The sequence below is a fragment of the Eucyclogobius newberryi genome, unplaced genomic scaffold (genome assembly GCF_026437365.1).
Source record: "Eucyclogobius newberryi isolate DKJ021-1_F unplaced genomic scaffold, fEucNew1.0.hap1 SCAF_17, whole genome shotgun sequence".
Classification (NCBI taxonomy): domain Eukaryota; kingdom Metazoa; phylum Chordata; class Actinopteri; order Gobiiformes; family Gobiidae; genus Eucyclogobius; species Eucyclogobius newberryi.
The window spans coordinates 18953964-18973398 of NW_027315801.1; the positions used below are offsets into that span (position 1 = coordinate 18953964).

General features: G+C 42.5%; 1 protein-coding gene across 2 annotated transcripts in view; it reads left to right on the forward strand.

Moving 5' to 3' along the window:
- stk38a (serine/threonine kinase 38a) overlaps positions 1 to 18809 on the forward strand; it is a 52283-nt gene extending 33474 nt beyond the window's left edge. For both annotated transcript variants that reach the window (XM_072449347.1, XM_072449348.1), the window contains exons 6-14: positions 2103 to 2226; positions 3711 to 3865; positions 10014 to 10125; positions 10314 to 10372; positions 11487 to 11604; positions 14937 to 15060; positions 15138 to 15233; positions 17473 to 17564; positions 18069 to 18809. In XM_072449347.1, coding sequence (XP_072305448.1) covers positions 2103 to 2226; positions 3711 to 3865; positions 10014 to 10125; positions 10314 to 10372; positions 11487 to 11604; positions 14937 to 15060; positions 15138 to 15233; positions 17473 to 17564; positions 18069 to 18205 — 1017 coding nt within the window. In that variant the 3' untranslated portion in view covers positions 18206 to 18809. The remainder of the gene's footprint in view (positions 1 to 2102; positions 2227 to 3710; positions 3866 to 10013; positions 10126 to 10313; positions 10373 to 11486; positions 11605 to 14936; positions 15061 to 15137; positions 15234 to 17472; positions 17565 to 18068) is intronic.
- Positions 18810 to 19435: the final 626 nt, after the last annotated feature.

Consider the following 19435-nt stretch of genomic DNA (forward strand, 5'->3'; position numbering starts at 1 on the left):
TTTTGAGGAGTGGGGCATTAAAAGTTCTAGAATTTATTTTGATACTGCCCAGCCCTCGCACTTAGCTAGACAGGTAGATTACCATTATTTCCAAAAACAACACGTTGTTCTTTCAGCTGGGTTTTTATTGGCTGCATGGCACGGAGAGTGAAGAATAAATGGTAAAACTGCAAACAAGAAACAGAATAGTGTGCATGAGCTGACAACATTTTTGGACCAATAAAAGTACAATGCAATCACAAGGCTCTTTAAGAACATGTACACAGCAAACGTGAGTATGAGCTATCATGGTAATGCTAACATTAGCATATGGCGCTATTGTGGCTAAACACATAAATGTGAATTCAATGCTGCGTTCTAAGTGCACAGTCATAGATTGTATTATTTTGATCAACATGCAGGCTGTGCTGGCTCAGGACAGATCTTTGTTAGAAAATAAAAGCCATCCTTAAATAGAAACGGGGGTTAAGATTCAACCTTCCGGTTGTTTATAATGTAATTTTTAATCCCCGGATAGTTGACGCCCAGGTCATTCAGATGCTAATCAGTTACACAGGGAGGTGAGGTGAGCCAGGTACAATGGGAGGCTAATAGCCCATTAAAGTACTGATTGTAAACAAAGAGTCTAGTTTGATAGAAAAGAAAGAGATATAGTTTCTGGTGAAACCAATAACACATTTTATCTGGAGGGCCCGCTCAGTGGGCAGGGCCTACCCAAAGTAGGATGAATATCTGAGTTCCCAGTCTTGATTTGCAGATAGAGAATGACTCTCGGATGAATGTCGAAACATATCTTTTTTTTTTTTTTTTTTAACAGTCCATATGACTACAACTAAATCAGTCTGAAAAAGTCAAATATAATAGACAATTTTATGTTCCATCCAATCGATTGTAACACCATGAATTGTGTTCGATAGTTTAATATATTGGGCCAGTAGTTTTAGATACAAAGCAAACAAGAGGGGGGACCAGGCACAGTCCTGTCTCACCTCTCTCTCCAGGGTCAGGAGATCCATTAGGTTTTGATTTTTGGTGTTTGCCCATCGTAAAGAGCCCCAATGTTTTTACTAGTAAGTCTTCTATGGTATATGGTTCAGTTGTGTAAAGGTTGTCTCATGTATATACAATAGTCTACATTCAGAATAGAAATGTGTCTATTTGAAAGCTGGTCCAGGGTAGCAAATTAAATCCACCATCTAATTAGTCTGCATTGTCCACATTGAAGTTGAAGCCAATCTCATTTGCAAATGTATACATTTATTAACACTTTTAAAATGTAGGCTTACTTGTATTACTTATAACTTAAAACAAAAGCACACTTATTTTGTTTTGCCTTTCCCATTTCTGACACTTTACATCAAAGGCACAAGTTGGCTCGAGTTGTGATAACTTTTAATAAATGTTTACCTGGGCGAAGGAGATTTATTTTACACTGACTCGTTTGGCTGTATCTTTACACAAACACGCTCCACACAATTTACCAGGACTGAGGAGAAGGAGGATTCTGGTGGAGATTGGATGATATTATAGCCTATATGTTTTGCTTCAACTTTACACGTATATTGCCGACTGTGACTGAATGGAGATTTTTTTTTTAAGCACAACACGCTGACGTAATGTGTTTTTGGGTGGATGAAGCCTAAATTGCAACTCTGGACCCGCTGTTTCTTCGTCTTCTGTTTAAACTAATGTTGGAACATGAGGACAGTTTGTGCCATTCGTTTCTGCAGGATGCAGTTGTGACTTTATACAGCTGGGTATTTATTGCCTTATTGATGAGGACTTTTAAAGGAACTAAAAATTGGCACCGAACTGAAGGCTCGAATAATATTTATTGCCTGACTATCAATTTACATTAAACATTTTTTTATTATAATCAGGTACCGAAAAAAGAACTTCAGGAACCAGTGGCTAAAATCAAGTTTCATTAAACTACTTGTATAAAGAAAAATATCTAACGGAACCCTGCCATAGTTATTTTATCCCCAATATTTCCCAAAGGCCAATTTGTGGTTATTTTAAGAAACTAATTTACGGTTCTTAGTGAGCACATATATTTGACTATTGCTGCAGAATGACTGAGATGTGAACTGTTTGTGCAGCTGGGCCATATTCGGGCCGAGCGTGACATCCTGGTGGAGGCCGACAGTCTGTGGGTGGTCAAGATGTTCTACAGCTTCCAGGACAAGATGAACCTGTACCTCATCATGGAGTTTCTGCCCGGAGGTACCTGCCCAAGCTGCTTTCTGCATGCCTGGAAAATGTGTGTTTATATATATATATATATATATATATACACATATACATATACATACACATACACATACACATACACATACAAGTGAGGCCAGTGGCTCTCACGTCCAACCTGATGAAGACACTGGAGCGGCTGGTCCTGGACCACCTCCGCTCCACCGTGAGCTCAGCCATGGACCCGCTGCAGTTTGCATATCGGTCTGGCATCGGAGTGGAGGACGCCGTCATCTCCCTGCTGCACCGCTCTCTCTCTCTCACCTGGAAAAGTCTGGCAGCTCTGTGAGGATCCTGTTCTTCGATCTTTCCAGCGCCTTCAACACCATCCAGCCGCTGCTCCTGAGGGACAAGCTGGAGACGGCTGGTGTGGAGTATGACCTGGCAGAGTGGATCCTGGACTACCTCACAGACCGACCCCAGTTTGTGAGAACACGAGACTGTGTGTCTGACACTCGGACCTGCAGTGTGGGGGCGCCCCAGGGCACTGTCCTCGCGCCCTTTCTCTTCACCCTTTACACTGCAGACCTCAGACACGACACGGACAGCTGTGTCCTGCAGAAGTTCTCTGATGACTCTGCCATCATCGGACTCATCACGGACGACGATGATGCGGAGTACAGAGGACTGGCGCAGGACTTTGTGGACTGGTGTCAGCGGAACCACCTCCTCATCAACGCGGTTACTGCACTATTGCATGTGATTACTGTTGTGATCACATGCAATGGTATTTATGTATTTATTTACTTATTTGTCTATGGGAGTTTTTGTTTATAGATCTTCTACTGAAAGTGTTTTTCAAACTTCCTATTGGTGATCTGTTCTTTTCTTCCATGTCTACCTCTGTATCTTCCTGCGTTTCACCAATGAAATTTCCCCATGTGGGACAATAAAGGAATATCTTATCCTCTATCTCTGTCTCTATCTCTATCGTCAGGGAAAGTTAGGCTGGGCCTTGGAGGGGCCACACTCAGAGCTTCAGGTGATTGGTTCTGTAGTTCTGGGCCAATTCCACACCTTTCTTCTCATCACCGATACCCCATGAGTTGAAATCTTGCATGGAGCCCCAGTCTGAGTGAGATCCTCTTCCATGTTCTAATAATGGCTCCAACAGCTGATTTTTTTTTTTTTTTAACCAAGCTGCTTACTAATTGCCCCATAGCCCATTCCAGCCTCATGGACGTCTACAATTGTGTCTCTGATGTCTTTTGACAGCTCTTTGGTCTTGGCAGTAGATGGAGTCTGAGTGATTGTGGGGTGGAGAGGTGTCTTTATGCAACTAAAGAGTTCACATAGACTAACAGGTTTTTGAGAGCCAGAATTTGACTATGCGACTTATCCCATTTTCCGGGCATTCATGAACGCAGTGAGTGACACAGGCATTGTTTCAAACCGATGCGTGCCTAATAACAGCTCAGTCTAAATGCTTGTTTTAAGTCCATGTATTGTGTTTGGGACAGGGGACATGATGACCCTCCTAATGAAGATGGACACTTTGAGTGAGGAGGCCACTCAATTCTACATCGCAGAGACTGTCCTGGCCATAGACTCGATCCACCAGCTCGGCTTCATCCACCGTGACATCAAGCCCGACAACCTGCTTCTTGACTCCAGGGTCAGACACACTCTCCAAAGCTTTATTGTGTAAAAGTACATTTTGCTTGCGCTTTTCTGAATTAGGTTAAATGGTTTTTGAGGATGATGTGGGGCGTCGTCATACTTTTCTCATGGGTACGACATTAGTTAAATCCTTCAATATTAAAGTGAAGTTAAGGCTTAATTTAGGATATGGTTAGGGTTTAGATTGAGGTTAGGCAAAGCAGCAGTGTGGGAGTGAGCATTAGAGAACTCAAATTGTTTTTTCTATCTTCAATTTTTTTACTTCCCCAGGTAATGTGAAGTAGTAGTTCTTTTTGCAAATCAGTGTGTTTTTTTAATCTCAAAAACAGACATGAGGCAGTGCATGTAGCGCATACTACTGAAGGGTTGTCTTTTGAGTTGTCTGACCAGACAAATGTCGACATAAAGTTCACATAAGGTCATGTTGGGACCGCCCTAAATCCTACAGGGAGTCTTCCATATTGGATCAAACCAGAGAATTAAAAAGTCACACATCATCTTTTGACATCTCTAACTTTTTTCATCATAAACACTTCAGACTTTTCAAACGTGCAAACCCCATGTGTGATGAAAGGTTTCTGAAAAAAATAAAATAAAAAAAGAACTCTGTGGCTCTATTTTGCCGTCTTCAAATTTCAATTTTTGAAATTTACTAAATGAAATCTGTTCGACATGGACTTATGAAAATGTTTACTGTGTGATCAGAGTTAGGAACAATCTCACAAAGTCTCATCTATGAAGGTTATTTTGTGTTTTTATTACCAAAGCTTTTATTTTACATTGAATTTATGCCATTACATTTTTTGCATTTTGATTATGTGAACTGAATATTTTAAACATCCAATCAAGTAAAAAGTATGAATTAAATATGAAAATTATGTAAAAAATAAAAATAGATAGAATGTTTCAAAAATCTATAGAAAATAATACAATGCTTTAAAGGAATTATGTCTCATTTCCTCGTGGCGTGGACAGCCGAGGAGTTCATTCACATGTCAATCATAGGATGCATCTACTGCACACCTGCAGCCTCGTCCCCAGGAGAGCAGCATGTTTCCCTGGCTGCAAATGCGTGGTTGATATGCCGGCGTGTATGGATCTATCATAACATAGTTCCATCAGTGTACAGGACAAAATTAAGACAGAGAAAGACAGTTCGAGCTGGCTCAGAAGAGACGGAAATCTACGGAGACGAGAGATGCGATGCGATCCGTCGCGCTAATAAACAAGCGCACGTGTAGCCGCGAGGCTTTTCTCTGCTTCCGCATGGGAGTGAGTGCGCATGCGCACTTCTGCTTGAGTTCTCAAATCTACGAAAAATCCTCCATTATGCCTTCAATATTCAGTTTGTACTGTGTTTTAATTTTTTTGTGTATAAAAATACAATTATAAAAAATTTCAGTGTATACAAACCGTGTGGGCGCCGTGCGGTGATCTTAAAGGCGTAATGAACGATTTTTCACCAATTTGAGAACTCAGGCGCACTTCCCCGTGCGGACGCACAAAAAAAGCAAAGTGCGATCACATCGCATCTCTCGTCTCCGTAGATTTTCCGTCTCTTCTGAGCTCGAACTGTCTTTCTCTGTCTTAATTTTGTCCTGTACACTGAGGGAACTATATTGTGATAGATCCATGCGCTTAGACACAGGGAAACGTGCTGCTCTCATGGGGACGAGCAGACGAGGCTGCAGGTGAGCAGTAGGTGCATTCTATGATTGATACGTGGCAGAATTAATCGGCCGTCCATGCCACGAGGAAATGAGACTCAGATTTGGGCCAAAAAAATCTTCCATTACGCCTTTAATACCTAGCGGGATCTTTCGGGCATGGCGGTGACCAGCCAAAGCATGCTAAAACCCTTCAGCGAGGACACTGGATATTAATATATTTATGAATGTTTAACTTGTTGTTGTTGTGGTGTACGTTATCTTGGAGCGCCCTCATGTGGCTTTGAGTTGTCATCAGGCCGTCAATACGTGACATAGAGCCGTCTCTGTCTCTCATTTAAACTTCTCTTATCACCCGAAGGCGACAAGACAGAATGCATAGACCACCTTATATTTTCATACACCATTTAAGATAATGACCGTAGCAGAATTACTTGCACTTTTAAGTGATTATACACTGACATTTAAGACATTGTGTTTTTATACACTGCATTTTAAGACATTGTATTTTGGAACACAGTACAAACTGATAAATGTAGTTCAACACTGACGATTGAACGTTTTCATATTTAATTAGGCCCGAGCGCCACAAGCTGGCGAGAGGCCTATTAATCTCGTAAGGCCTATTAATCTCGTAAGGTAGTGCGCACGAAATCGAGCGCGAAGCGCTCGCCCACTTCCAAACACTCACTAACGCACTCCTTCACTCATGCACGCCCCGTGCATACTAATTAGTAGTAGGAAAATGGAACATTACCGTTGTAAACGGGCGAAGCCCGTTCAAAAGTGCGCACTAAACGAGCACTTTACATTGAGATGACGACCGCGAAGCGGTCGTCATCCCCATATAAAGCACTCATTTGCGCTAAGTAGCTCACGAATACGTTCCCCATCTCTTGCATGTTCCGTGCATATAAGCATGTAATGCAAATTTGAACATTATTACTGTATAGAGGGCCAAAAACACAAAGTGGGCGGAGCCCACTCAAAATTAACGAAAGTACCCGTCAGTGACCAGGGACCCACACCATGAGGTAGGAAAGCGCGAGCGCTTTCCGAAAATGTATAGTTTATGATATTTGAAAAATGGGAAACATTGTTTTCGCATCGGAATATTATTCTTTCTTTCTTCTTCTTCTTCTCGGGACCAACCCCCCTATTTTTCACCCAGTGAACATTGACGAAAAGTCACAAAAATGTTCACACCTCTAAAAATCGTACCTCTCTACATTCTGGCTATTTCCCTTTTCTAAAATAAAAAAAATTGGCGCGTCAGCGCCCCCAAATGTACCAAAAATGCATTGAGAGATGGGAAATGACCCAAAAAAAATCTGATCGTAGAATCATGAAATTTGGCGCAGAGGTAGATGGTGACAAGAGAAGTAAAAAATATTATTACGGCAACGCCGTCCGCCCAACCAAATGTCGGCCATATTGCTTCAAAAATGGCTAAACATGACTTCGGAGTTTTTCCAAACGTCGTACTTTTACGAACTCCTCCCAGGGCGTTAGCCCTAAAAAGCTGAAATTTGGTAAAAATGCTACTGAGGAGTGGGACATCAAAAGTTATCCAAATTACATTGATACCTCTCACGGTCTCTGTGCGGCGAAGCCGCAAACTGTAGCTAGAATTTCAGAAATCTCCCATATTTAAAATTTCTGCCGTTTGCGCGGATAAAGTCCGAATTGCGTCAAATTAGAATCAGTTGTTAAACTCTTTGCCCTAAACCTACTTGAAGTGAAATAAATTCATTTGGCGCCACAGCGCCCCCTACAGATTTTATATGGAGGTTAAATGTTTAGTTTTGCGAAATTATATGAAATTTGACACACAACTCAATTTTAGCATCCCCATCAAAAAAGTCAATGAGACCCATGTCATAATTGTTATGGCGTTGCCGTAACGATGACCGAAACCTTTCATGTTATTCCAATGGGGAAATCGCCAGAACATGTTTACACTTTAGACTTTCACAAACTCCTCCCAGGGCGTCAGCCCTATTAACCTGAAATTTGGTGAGACTCATCTTCAGGACCATCAAAAGTTATCCACATTTTCATTCAAAGAGTCACGGTGTCTGTGCGGCAAAGCCGCACATTTTGCCAAGAATTCAAAATAAAATAGCTTTTTGATGGTAAAACAAAGGGGAGAAGATGTGACAGCGTCACAGATTCAGCAGTAGGCGTAATAAAAGGACAATTGGGGCGCGTTAGCGCCCCCTCCTCTTGCGGTGTGGCGGCGGTGTGGCGGCGGCGTGGCGGCGGCGTGGCGAGGGCCGATCATTGCCGCTTGCGGCTATATTTCTTTCTTCTTCTTCTTCTTCTTCTCGGGACCAACCCCCCTATTTTGCACCCAGTGAACATTGACGAAAAGTCACAAAAATGTTCACACCTCTAAAAATCGTGCCTCTCTACATTCTGGCTATTTCCCTTTTCTAAAATAAAAAAAATTGGCGCGTCAGCGCCCCCAAATGTACCAAAAATGCATTGAGAGATGGGAAATGACCCAAAAAAAATCTGATCGTAGAATCATGAAATTTGGCGCAGAGGTAGATGGTGACAAGAGAAGTAAAAAATATTATTACGGCAACGCCATCTGCCCAACCAAATGTCGGCCATATTGCTTCAAAAATGGCTAAACATGACTTCGGAGTTTTTCCAAACGTCGTACTTTTACGAACTCCTCCCAGGGCGTTGGCCCTAAAAAGCTGAAATTTGGTGAAAATGCTACTGAGGAGTGGGACATCAAAAGTTATCCAAATTACATTGATACCTCTCACGGTCTCGGTGCGGCGAAGCCGCAAACTGTAGCTAGAATTTCAGAAATCTCCCATATTTAAAATTTCGTCCGTTTGCGCAGATAAAGTCCGAATTGCGTCAAATTAGAATCAGTTGTTAAACTCTTTGCCCTAAACCTACTTGAAGTGAAATAAATTCATTTGGCGCCAAAGCGCCCCCTACAGATTTTATATGGAGGTTAAATGTTTAGTTTTGCGAAATTATATGAAATTTGACACACAACTCAATTTTAGCATCCCCATCAAAAAAGTCAATGAGACCCATATCATAATTGTTATGGCGTTGCCGTAACGATGACCGAAACCTTTCATGTTATTCCAATGGGGAAATCGCCAGAACATGTTTACACTTTAGACTTTCACAAACTCCTCCCAGGGCGTCAGCCCTATTAACCTGAGATTTGGTGAGACTCATCTTCAGGACCATCAAAAGTTATCCACATTTTCATTCAAAGAGTCACGGTGTCTGTGCGGCAAAGCTGCACATTTTGCCAAGAATTCAAAATAAAATAGCTTTTTGATGGTAAAACAAAGGGGAGAAGATGTGACAGCGTCACAGATTCAGCAGTAGGCGTAATAAAAGGACAATTGGGGCGCGTTAGCGCCCCCTCCTCTTGCGGCGTGGCGGCGGTGTGGCGGCGGCGTGGCGAGGGCCGATCATTGCCGCTTGCGGCTATATTTAATATTATTTCAGTTCACATAATTCATATGCAAAAAATGTAAAATAAAAGCTATGGCAATTAAAACACAAAATAACCTTCATACACATCATTCTAACTTGTATCATTTAAGAGTAAAAATGGTAAACAAAGATTTATTATTTTTCTCGTCATAGAATTTTGAAAACCTAAACGTGCATGAAAAGTCCTGAAAATTGGCACATTAGAGCTCTGTCAAATTTAAGTTGCATAAAGTGGCACACTCTTGATCAAAATACATCAGGCAAATATTTTTTCATTGTGGACAAATGATGCATAGAACATCTTGATATGAGCACAAAATTACATTATGAATCCACCCTAAATCACACATGGCGTCTGCCATTTTGGTTCAAACGTGACACGACCAAAGTCCTGTTCTCGTATTTTAACAAACTTGTCCTAGTCCTGCATCTGAATTGAATGAATTTGAAGGGGTGCACCGCCCTTTGTCTTAGCCATACCCCTCGCTGCTCAGCCCAAAACATGCACAATAGGTAAACATGTTTATCGCTGAGCTGAAGATCAGGAGATAGATCTGGAGTGGTTGCTGCACTGCTCCTGTTAGCTCCTGTTAGCCCAGCAGCATTGAAGGTTGAGGCAAATGCAGAAGACCAATTTTCCTACTGATACAATTAAGGTTAATCCAAAGAGAAATGGGATGCCCCTTTATCTGAGTGTGTGTTACTTTTCTTTAACATGCAACACAGCAGTGTACCCCTGCTCCTGTTTGGATTATGAAAAGAAGCCTTCAGCCTCGCAAAAAAAAAAGAAAATCACAGATAACTGCAATATGGGACATAAATAATTAATATTACTGCATGAATACTCATGAGTACTGAGTTTCCAAGGGCTTTTTTAAAAAAAAGTAACCCCATACAACACTGCCAAGTAGTAATAATTGTTTGGGTCAGGTCTCCAGGAAGTAAATACAAGCAAATGTAATTGTCTGTGTGTCTGTGTGCTTTGTGCTACTTCAGGGCCATGTCAAACTTTCAGACTTCGGTCTGTGCACCGGGCTCAAGAGGGCTCATCGCACTGAGTTCTACAAAAACCTTAACCACAGTCTACCCAGTGACCTCAGCAAACAAAGTAAGCCTCCTCCCCTTCAACTAATAAAGTATGTACACGATGCCACTGCTACAATGTGTGTGTGTGTGTGTGTGGGTGTGTGTGTGGGTGTGTGTGGGTGTGTGTGTGGGTGCGTTTGTACGTGTGTTTTTGTGCGTTTGTACGTGTGTCTGTCTGTCTGTCTGTGTGTCCTCGTCCTCTGTCTGCAGCTCAGAACATGAACTCCAAGAGGAAAGCAGAGACGTGGAAGAGGAACCGGAGGCAGTTGGTGAGTCTCTAACATTCATGTGGAACCAAATTTAATTTTGAAAAGACGTTATGAATTTTCCAAATTTTCATGAAATCCAAGTCTGCTTATTGTGAGGCAAACAATCTCAAATACTTAACAGTCGACCACCAAAAGCGCATTTCCTTTTGCTTCTCACAATCTAGTCTAGCTTTAGAAGAGATTGGAATGAATAATGCAACGTGAAGCTCTTTGAGAAAGCTTCTATTTAAATCCAAAGTATTGCATGGGGGAATTTAAGAGAGTCCTAGGATATTTCAGAGTACAGTGAGGAAAAGTATTTGAACACTGCAATTTTGCAAGTTGTCCGACTTAGGGTCTGTATGTTATTGTGCTGTAGGTGCATTTCCACTGTAAGATACAGAATCTAAAAAAAAAATAAAAAATCCTGATATCACATTGTATGATTTAAAAAAAAAAAAAAAAAATGAAAGAGAAAATAAAGAGAGAAAAGAGAAAATAAATGTCAATATTTGGTACAGAAGCCTTTATTTACAGTTACAGAGGTCAATCGTTTCCTGTAGTTCTTGACCAGGTTTGCTCACACTGCAGCAGGATTTAGCCCACTCCTCCTCACAGATCGCCTCTAGATCTGTCAGCTTTCAGTTTCCTCCAAAGATTTTCTATTGGATTTAGGTCTGGCTACACCACTTCAGAACCTTGATATGCTTCTTAGTTCTCCTGGCTGTGTGGTTCAGGTCATTGTCATGTTGGAAGACCCAGCCATGACCCGTGTTCTGACTGAGGGGAGCAGGTGGTTGTCCAAAATCTCGTAATACATGTCCTCATTCATTCTCTCCTTAATACAGTTAATACAGAGCAGTTGTCCTTTCCACTGAGCAGAAAAGCACTGCCAAATCATAATGTTTGTGTGTGTGTGTATATATATAACTAACTACATTAGTGTACGGTGAGTCCCTGCTCTTACTGGAAAGTACATGCTTAGAAGCAAAAGCTCGTTCTTTCAGTGTGTGAAAGCACCAAAAGCAGGCTGCTATTATAAACTACAATAGATTCTATTAACGTCATCATAACAAGATGCTTTCTCAACCAAAAATGTACCTATTAGTAATGTGTCTTTATTTCCTCTCGCCAGGCCTTCTCCACAGTTGGTACTCCAGACTACATTGCCCCTGAAGTGTTCATGCAGAATGGGTACAACAAGCTGTGTGACTGGTGGAGCCTGGGGGTTATCATGTACGAGATGCTCATAGGTAACCACACCCCCCCCCCAACCTTTTTTTTGCACCACGGACTGGAATAATGTAGTTTTTATTTTCACGGATCGGCCAGATAAATATGGCAAAAACAAGTGCATAAAAATTACACCTCATCACACGCTGAATCAGTGGGGGCCCTGTACTTGTCTCTGTGCATGAGGTGGTCCCATGAGTGATGGGAGACAATGACACCCGCAGTGTGTTTAAGTCCAGTTTTCCAGAATGTCAGCAGAGTTGTTGCCTCAAATATACGTTTACAAATATACGTGTCCAAGCCTTGAAATAATTATTTTTACGTCCCTGTCAACATGACAGGTACCGATCATTTGGTACCTGTCATGGCTAATTCTGAATCGGTCAAAAGGAAAGGAAAACAGAATAACATAATTAATGAAAAATGAACTTTTATTAACATGTCTCGTTATCATTTACAGGCTGAGAAATAGATTTTCAAAGTTAGGGGCCAGGGGGGCCCCATACCCAAAAAAGTTAGGGGCCCCCCCAGCAATTTCAGGGGCCCCACAAGCGCGCGCGGCATCGCGGCGTCATAAGAACAAGATAAATGTGTTGTTTTAAACCTGGTTATTAGCATGTAAAACAATTTAAAGTAATTTTATCTGTTATTTGATATGAAGAGCACAAATACTGAATTCCTATAAACCAGAGATCATGATGTTTAATACTGTTTAATTTAATATAATAATGTTTCTTAGATACAAAATAAATACTGTTTACAGCATTTGACACAAGGAGCTCTTGTGGAATATATAAAATCACAGCCTATAAAATAAACTACTAACATATATACATTGCCCCGATCAGGGCCGGCCCAGCCTATAAGCGAACTAAGCAGCCGCGTAGGGCCCCGAGGCGTTAATAGGGCCCCCAATCTGGCAACACATCGTATGCGAAGTGCAAGCGCAGCGTGCGCCACTAGTGTAGTAGCACTGCTGGCGCGGCAGCGCACACAGCGGTAACATATAACACACAAACCGCATTTATTTGTAATGACAATCTGGCAACCAAGACACCAAACCTGCGCTGATTGGGCAACTTCATTGTGCGCGAGGAGGTCGAGAGCAAAACATAAACACAACACAACGTGGTCCTCATGTCCAGAGGAATATATCCCCCCGATGCCGAAAAACGAAAGAAGAAACTTCTTGACGATGTAAAGAAACTGCAAACTCAACAACACTCTCCAGGTATTGAACTTCTCTTACAAAGAGACGGTTAATGCTGCTGTTTGAAACAACACGATTCTGTCACGTTAGTTAGCTCAGGCTGGAGGCGACGAGAGCTCTGCACCGAGCACAATATGTGTCTGAATGAAAGATAATAAGATTCACATTTACACCAGCCCGGCAGTGTCAGCTGCAGGTGAGGCCGGTGAGGGGCGTCTATGCCCCGGGTCACTAAGAGGCGGAGATCCGGTCCGGACGAGCGCCGTCTCGTCCAGAACCTCTGACGTGAGACTTTGGAGTGAACAGTGTGCGGCCCCTGTCCCGGGCCCCTGTCCCCTGTCCCGGGCCCCTGGTCCCTGTCCCGGGCCCCTGTGCAGCCTCAGTCAGAGATGAGCGGGTTTGAGTTTGCGTCTCTCTCTCTCTCACATCACCATGTGTGAGATCAATCGTGACTCGTGATGTCTGTTTTACTTTGACTTCTTAACGTGCAATAAGAGAAACGTAAAGGTGCAGGAGTCCAGTGTGTGATGTTCTGATCAGAACAAACATTTATATTGTAATTAACTTTTGATAGAGCAATAAAACATTTCAATTTATTTAAAAAGCATCATTAGACTATTTGTTATAAATTATAATAAATTGATAGTGAAAAATAACCAGACATATTATGATTACGTCTGTTACAGAATAATACTATATATTTTTATATAAAAGTGGCAAAGCTGCAGAAACGCAGTCTCTTCACAATAGCGAGGGTTTGGACCTTCACTTCTCGTTCTGTTCATTCTCTGGGAATAACATGTTTGCACTGTTTTATCAGTGTTAATTGTTAATCAAGCAATGCTTATGCCATTTGTTTAATTTAATATAACTTGTTTTGTCACTTTGGCAAGAAGGAACAGTTGGGAGCTGTAAAAGATAAATTAGTAAGGATAACTAATACTTTTACATTTTCAGTTAAAATGAATCAATTTGATCATAATTATTTTTCATAGCCAATATTGTATTGAGTAATTAAGTACACTAATGTATTAATAACTGGCTTTAATCATTTTCTCCTGGCACAGTTTCATCACATCATCATTTTATAGCATTACAACCTCAACATTTTACTCTTAGCCGGCTGGACCACATTAAAATGCAGCAGAAGACCCAGAAAAGGTCTGAAAATTTCTGGGGGAGAGCCCCCAGACCCCCCTGTTCATTAATTTAAACTGCTAATGTGGCTGTAGACCCTTAACGCCCACAAATACGCCCAAAAACATATCTGGGATGTGTGTTATTTGTACAGGGAGTAGAGGTGATGTCAGCGGAAAAAAATTGCGTCGGTCATTGTGTCCGGAACCTTGATTTTGGAGTCGGTCAAAACTGATTTTTGCGCCGGTCATTGACCGTGTCCGGCCCGTTATTTCGAGGCTTGGTGTCATTTGCAATCTCCAACAGCCGATCCTCTTGTTGCACAGACATGCTCAATTCACCCGGTTTAATCACAAATGGTTCATAGCAAACGCGTTGCGGACGGTACCGCTCCCCAGCCCAGTGGTTGGGGACCCCTGCCCTAACCCCTTTGCCCAGTCTGATGCAATTTCCACCAAGTATATCCCTAACTCTCTGCCCACCAATAATAACCCTGCCCCTGTGTCCACACTGACTCTTATCAGTGGTCCTGACCCTAACCCTGCTGTGCTTTGTGCCACTGGCGTGTGGTCAGGGCAATCAAGACAATCAGTGATTGGCCAATAAAATCTTTAATATACTGTGTGTCACTATATATGAATTTTTTTCAAATATATCCAAATAAGCCCGTTTTCCCCTCACTTCTGCTGCTGAAGTTCACGGTGTCTTTTAGTGAGCAATAATGCGCAGGAAACGTGATTCTGCTTTTTTCATAGCGCCACAGTTTGTGACCGTGTTCATAGCTGAGGACCACACAGCCTCAAACCCATGGGGATATATATAATATATATATATATATCTATATATATATATATATAGATATATAGATATATATATATATATATATATATATATATATATATATATATATATATATATATATATATATATATAGATATATAGATATATAGATATAGATATAGATGAAAACCCATCAAAGTAAGCATGCTACTGCTTTGTGCCCAGGCTACCCGCCCTTCTGCTCGGAGACACCTCAGGAGACCTACAGGAAGGTGATGAACTGGAGGGAGACCCTCACCTTCCCCCCTGAAGTGCCCATCTCAGAGAAGGCCAAAGACCTTATACTCAGGCATGGATCTGCTGGTTCCTACAGAGGAGTGCTGCAGTGAAATATTGTCCCTTATTGAATGTAAATGTTGTGTTCAGGTTCTGTTCTGAGGAGGAGCACAGGATCGGAGCAGCTGGTGTGGAGGATATCAAGACCAATCCATTCTTTGAGGGAGTGGATTATGACCACATCAGGTTGTTAATGGCATTTGGTTTGATTTAATATAAGGCTTAATATAGGCCCTTTAATATTTGTGTTCAATTTAGGCTACATCTTTATGTTAGGTCACCTGCTTGATGCATTTAGCCAGTGCTTATCATGTTGCGTGTGTGTGCTTGGTACTGCAAATACAAGTGTTTGTGTTCTTTCCAGTAGTTTGTCTGAATTATTTTGCCAGATTTGTTGAAAACACCCTCTGCTTTGTTCGCGCACGCACTCTGTCCCGGTCGCACACGCTCTGTCCCGGTCGCACACGCTCTGTCCCGGTCGCACACGCTCTGTCCCGGCGCTCTGCCCAGGTCGCACACGCTCTGCCCCGGTCGCACACGCTCTGTCCCGGCGCTCTGCCCAGGTCGCACACGCTCTGTCCCGGTCGCACACGCTCTGTCCCGGCGCTCTGCCCAGGTCGCACACGCTCTGCCCCGGTCGCACACGCTCTGTCCCGGCGCTCTGCCCCGGTCGCACGTGCTCTGTCCCGGCGCTCTGCCCCGGTCGCACGCGCTCTGTCCCGGCGCTCTGCCCCGGGTGGGTGTTTCAGATTCAATTGGTCTTCTTCTTCTCCTCCTCCTCCTCCTCCTCCTCCTCCTCCTCCTCCTCCTCTAGTTCTAATTTTAAGCGAAGACCCTGTGAATTTTTTTTAAAGACGGCTCAGAATAGCGCCACCTCAAAAAATGGGGCCAATAGGAGCACAATACCAAAAAAGTCCCTGTAAAAATACGACACTCCAAAAATTGTTCATGGGAGACGTATAAAAAATACTATTATGACCCCGCCCTAAATCATACTGGAAGTCGGCCATATTGGATCAAACACGGCGCTGATATCTCCTCCTACAGTTTTCATTGAAAACACTACAAATTTGGCCACAAAATCCATAAAAGAGTCTCACAGACATTTAAGGCCCAGCAATATTACCTAGTTTTTGTTTGTTTTACTTCACTCAAGCACTAAGTCAGTCTACTTGAGCATCTGATCCAGTCTCATTGATAAATCCAGCTGAGTGTCATCTGCATTGGAGCTTTCTGTTACTTTACGGAGCATATAAAGTGTAAACAGAAAAGATTCACGCTATTGTTTGTCATTGACGGTTGCAGGTCATGTGGAAGGCTACATGTTAGCCAACCCACATCAGGAAACAGAGGACAAGTGGAGCTTCTCAAAGTTCATAAAATTACATTTAAAAACGATAAAATTTTAAAATGCATAAGACTTTTCAAATTTGAAACTGGTAAAGAATGATCTCCCATCCTCTAGAGCCAAGACTTTCCTCCACATCTGCTCAGCACATTACAACGTGGCTCATTCAACCATTGTTCACACTTTAAAGTCTCCACAGGCCAAAGAGAGGCTACAACACCTCATGTCCTGCATCGCCGGCAACTGTGGGTTGATAGAGTGGTCAGGTCAGGGTGCTTTTTACAATGGACCAGTTTGTGAGCACAAGTATGCCATCAGGACAAACCATTCAAACTACACTTCAAATCTTCAATCATTACTGTATCAACCAATTAAACGTTATGGCCATTGTTGTGTGTAGCATCGACCCACTGAAGAGCACCTGACCTGACCACTCTATCAACCCACTGAAGCGCTCGTCTTTCTCATCCATAATAATGACATCATTTGTACTTGCAAGTACACTGCTCTGATCATTTGTACATTTTGTCATCTCAGAGCTTGTTGCTTTACTCAAACAGCTGAAGCTAGATGTGCTAGCATTGTTAGCATTGTTTGGCCTCTTTTCTGAAGGCTGTTTAGTCGTTGCTTTGCTCTCTGGGATTATAAGACTCTTCTCATGTCTGTGGTCTGCACTTGTCTCACGTCTAGAACCTGTTGGACTCTAAAGTCGTAGTATGGAGCATGTTTAAGGAGGACACATGTTTAAGGAGGACACATACTACAGTGTCTCCTGCTGCACGCTGGAGTCTCAGGAGAAACTTTACACTTGCAGCCAATCAGCGTCTGACTATTTGTGAATGTCACATTTAGTCCTGTCTTGGCTTGTTTTGTCCCTGGAGCAGAGGGGGACTAAGGACCGTTTCTGAGGAGGTAGCACCAAGTAGAAATTTGCCATTAGTGACTAAACCAGTTTCTACAAAACTGAAATGTCAACCAAATAAGGCCAATGAACTGTGACTGTTCTGGAGTGTGCCACTTTGATTGTGCCACTTTGATTGTGCATGTTCTAAGACCAGTGTCATGCTCCTGTTGTAGAGAGCGTCCAGCCGCCATCCCCATCGAGATCAAAAGCATCGATGACACCTCACACTTCGACGAGTTCCCCGAATCAGATATCCTTCATCCAGGTACTTTTCACAATACCACGAGTGACGCTTTAAAGCATTACATGGGACTATATTCATATCTATTGCATAATGGCTTCTAGGGTTAGTACTTTTAAATTCAACAATGACACAATGATTATATAATAAACCATCTCTCCTGGTGCATGGCATTGGTGAAAAATGGTGGTCATTGTGCATATCCTAAATAACAGTTTACCCCTAATATTTGTAATCTGTGTGTTTTTGTTTAATCTGAGTAGATACTGCAGAACAATGAAGGGTCTTGTATCCTGGCCAGACAGAATGAGGACTGTTGATATTCACAAGTGGACAGCTGTCGGTCTAAAATATGCAGAAGCAAAAGATTGATCTAATCAGGAGTCCAGTGTGAATGTTTTCATGAAGAGACTAATAAACTGAACAGTATCTTGTTGAGCTGAAACTGTTTATGGAAAACTGTAACTCTCCTTTATTTGGGCTTGTTATATGCTGTACTACTCACTTGGACTCTTGTGTCTATTTCAGCCACATCTGTGTCCAACCAAACGGAGACAGAGCTGAAGAACAAGGACTGGGTCTTCATCAACTACACATACAAGCGCTTCGAAGGGCTGACGGCCAGAGGGGCCATCCCGTCCTACATGAAGTCTGGAAAGAGATGAGGAGAGGCTGCGATCGTAGACCAGCTCACAGGAACTGCTCACTCTGGCCCTGGGGACTGGGCCCTGGGCCCTGGGGACTGTCCCACACAGTTTTGCAAACTGCTTTGCCTTTTTCCAATAGGACTCTTCCAAAAGCCAGCATTCCACTCCCTCTAGCTGCACACAGTTAAACCAAGGGCTTCCCGGACTGGTTCTTCAGGGATCTTCTACTGTGACCTCTCCAAAGTGCTGTGTGAACCAAAGAAATAAAGTCAGGATTCTGCTCAACCTGGGCTAGACTTGTGGGGGCTTCGGGTGTTCGCTTGCAGGGGACATATTTTGTACATGTGCACACGCACACACGCACGCACGCGCACATACACACTCACGCGCACATACACACACACGCACATACACGCGTGCACACGCATGAACGCACACACACACAAGCAAACACAGGCACATGCGCTCACACACAAACACACATACACACACACACATAAAGTTTATACATGTCTTGGCCTTGTTCAGCACCTTATGTATTTTTTTGATGCAATTTGATTCTGCTCTGTATCTTTATCTGCAATATTTATTTAACCACTATTAAAATCATGTGTTGAATGCATTTTCTGTTTGGAGGGAGTTCACTGAAAAGCAGTTTGGCCACTACAGTAGTGTAGAAATGTGCATGTGAAGAATGAAGTAAGATGCATGTAAGCCCACTCAAGCGACTCATGAGCCCTACAATTAACAATGCATTTCACTCATTTAATGCCTCATGTGTCAATCACGTGTCCAAATATGAGAAACCAAAAGGGAGTTTTGTTCATAGTTATCTACCAACCTCCTGGTCCCTATTCAGAGTTTTAACAATATATAATAAATATAGCCGCAAGCGGCAATGATCGGCCCTCGCTAACGCGCCCCAATTGTCCTTTTATTACGCCTACTGCTGAATCTGAATCTTCTCCCCTTTGTTTTACCATCAAAAAGCTATTTTATTTTGAATTCTTGGCAAAATGTGCGGCTTTGCCGCACAGACACCGTGACTCTTTGAATGAAAATGTGGATAACTTTTGATGGTCCACACCTGAAGATGAGTCTCACCAAATTTCAGGTTAATAGGGCTGACGCCCTGGGAGGAGTTTGTGAAAGTCTAAAGTGTAAACATGTTCTGGCGATTTCCCCATTGGAATAACATGGAAGGTTTCGGTCATCGTTACGGCAACGCCATAACAATTATGACATGGG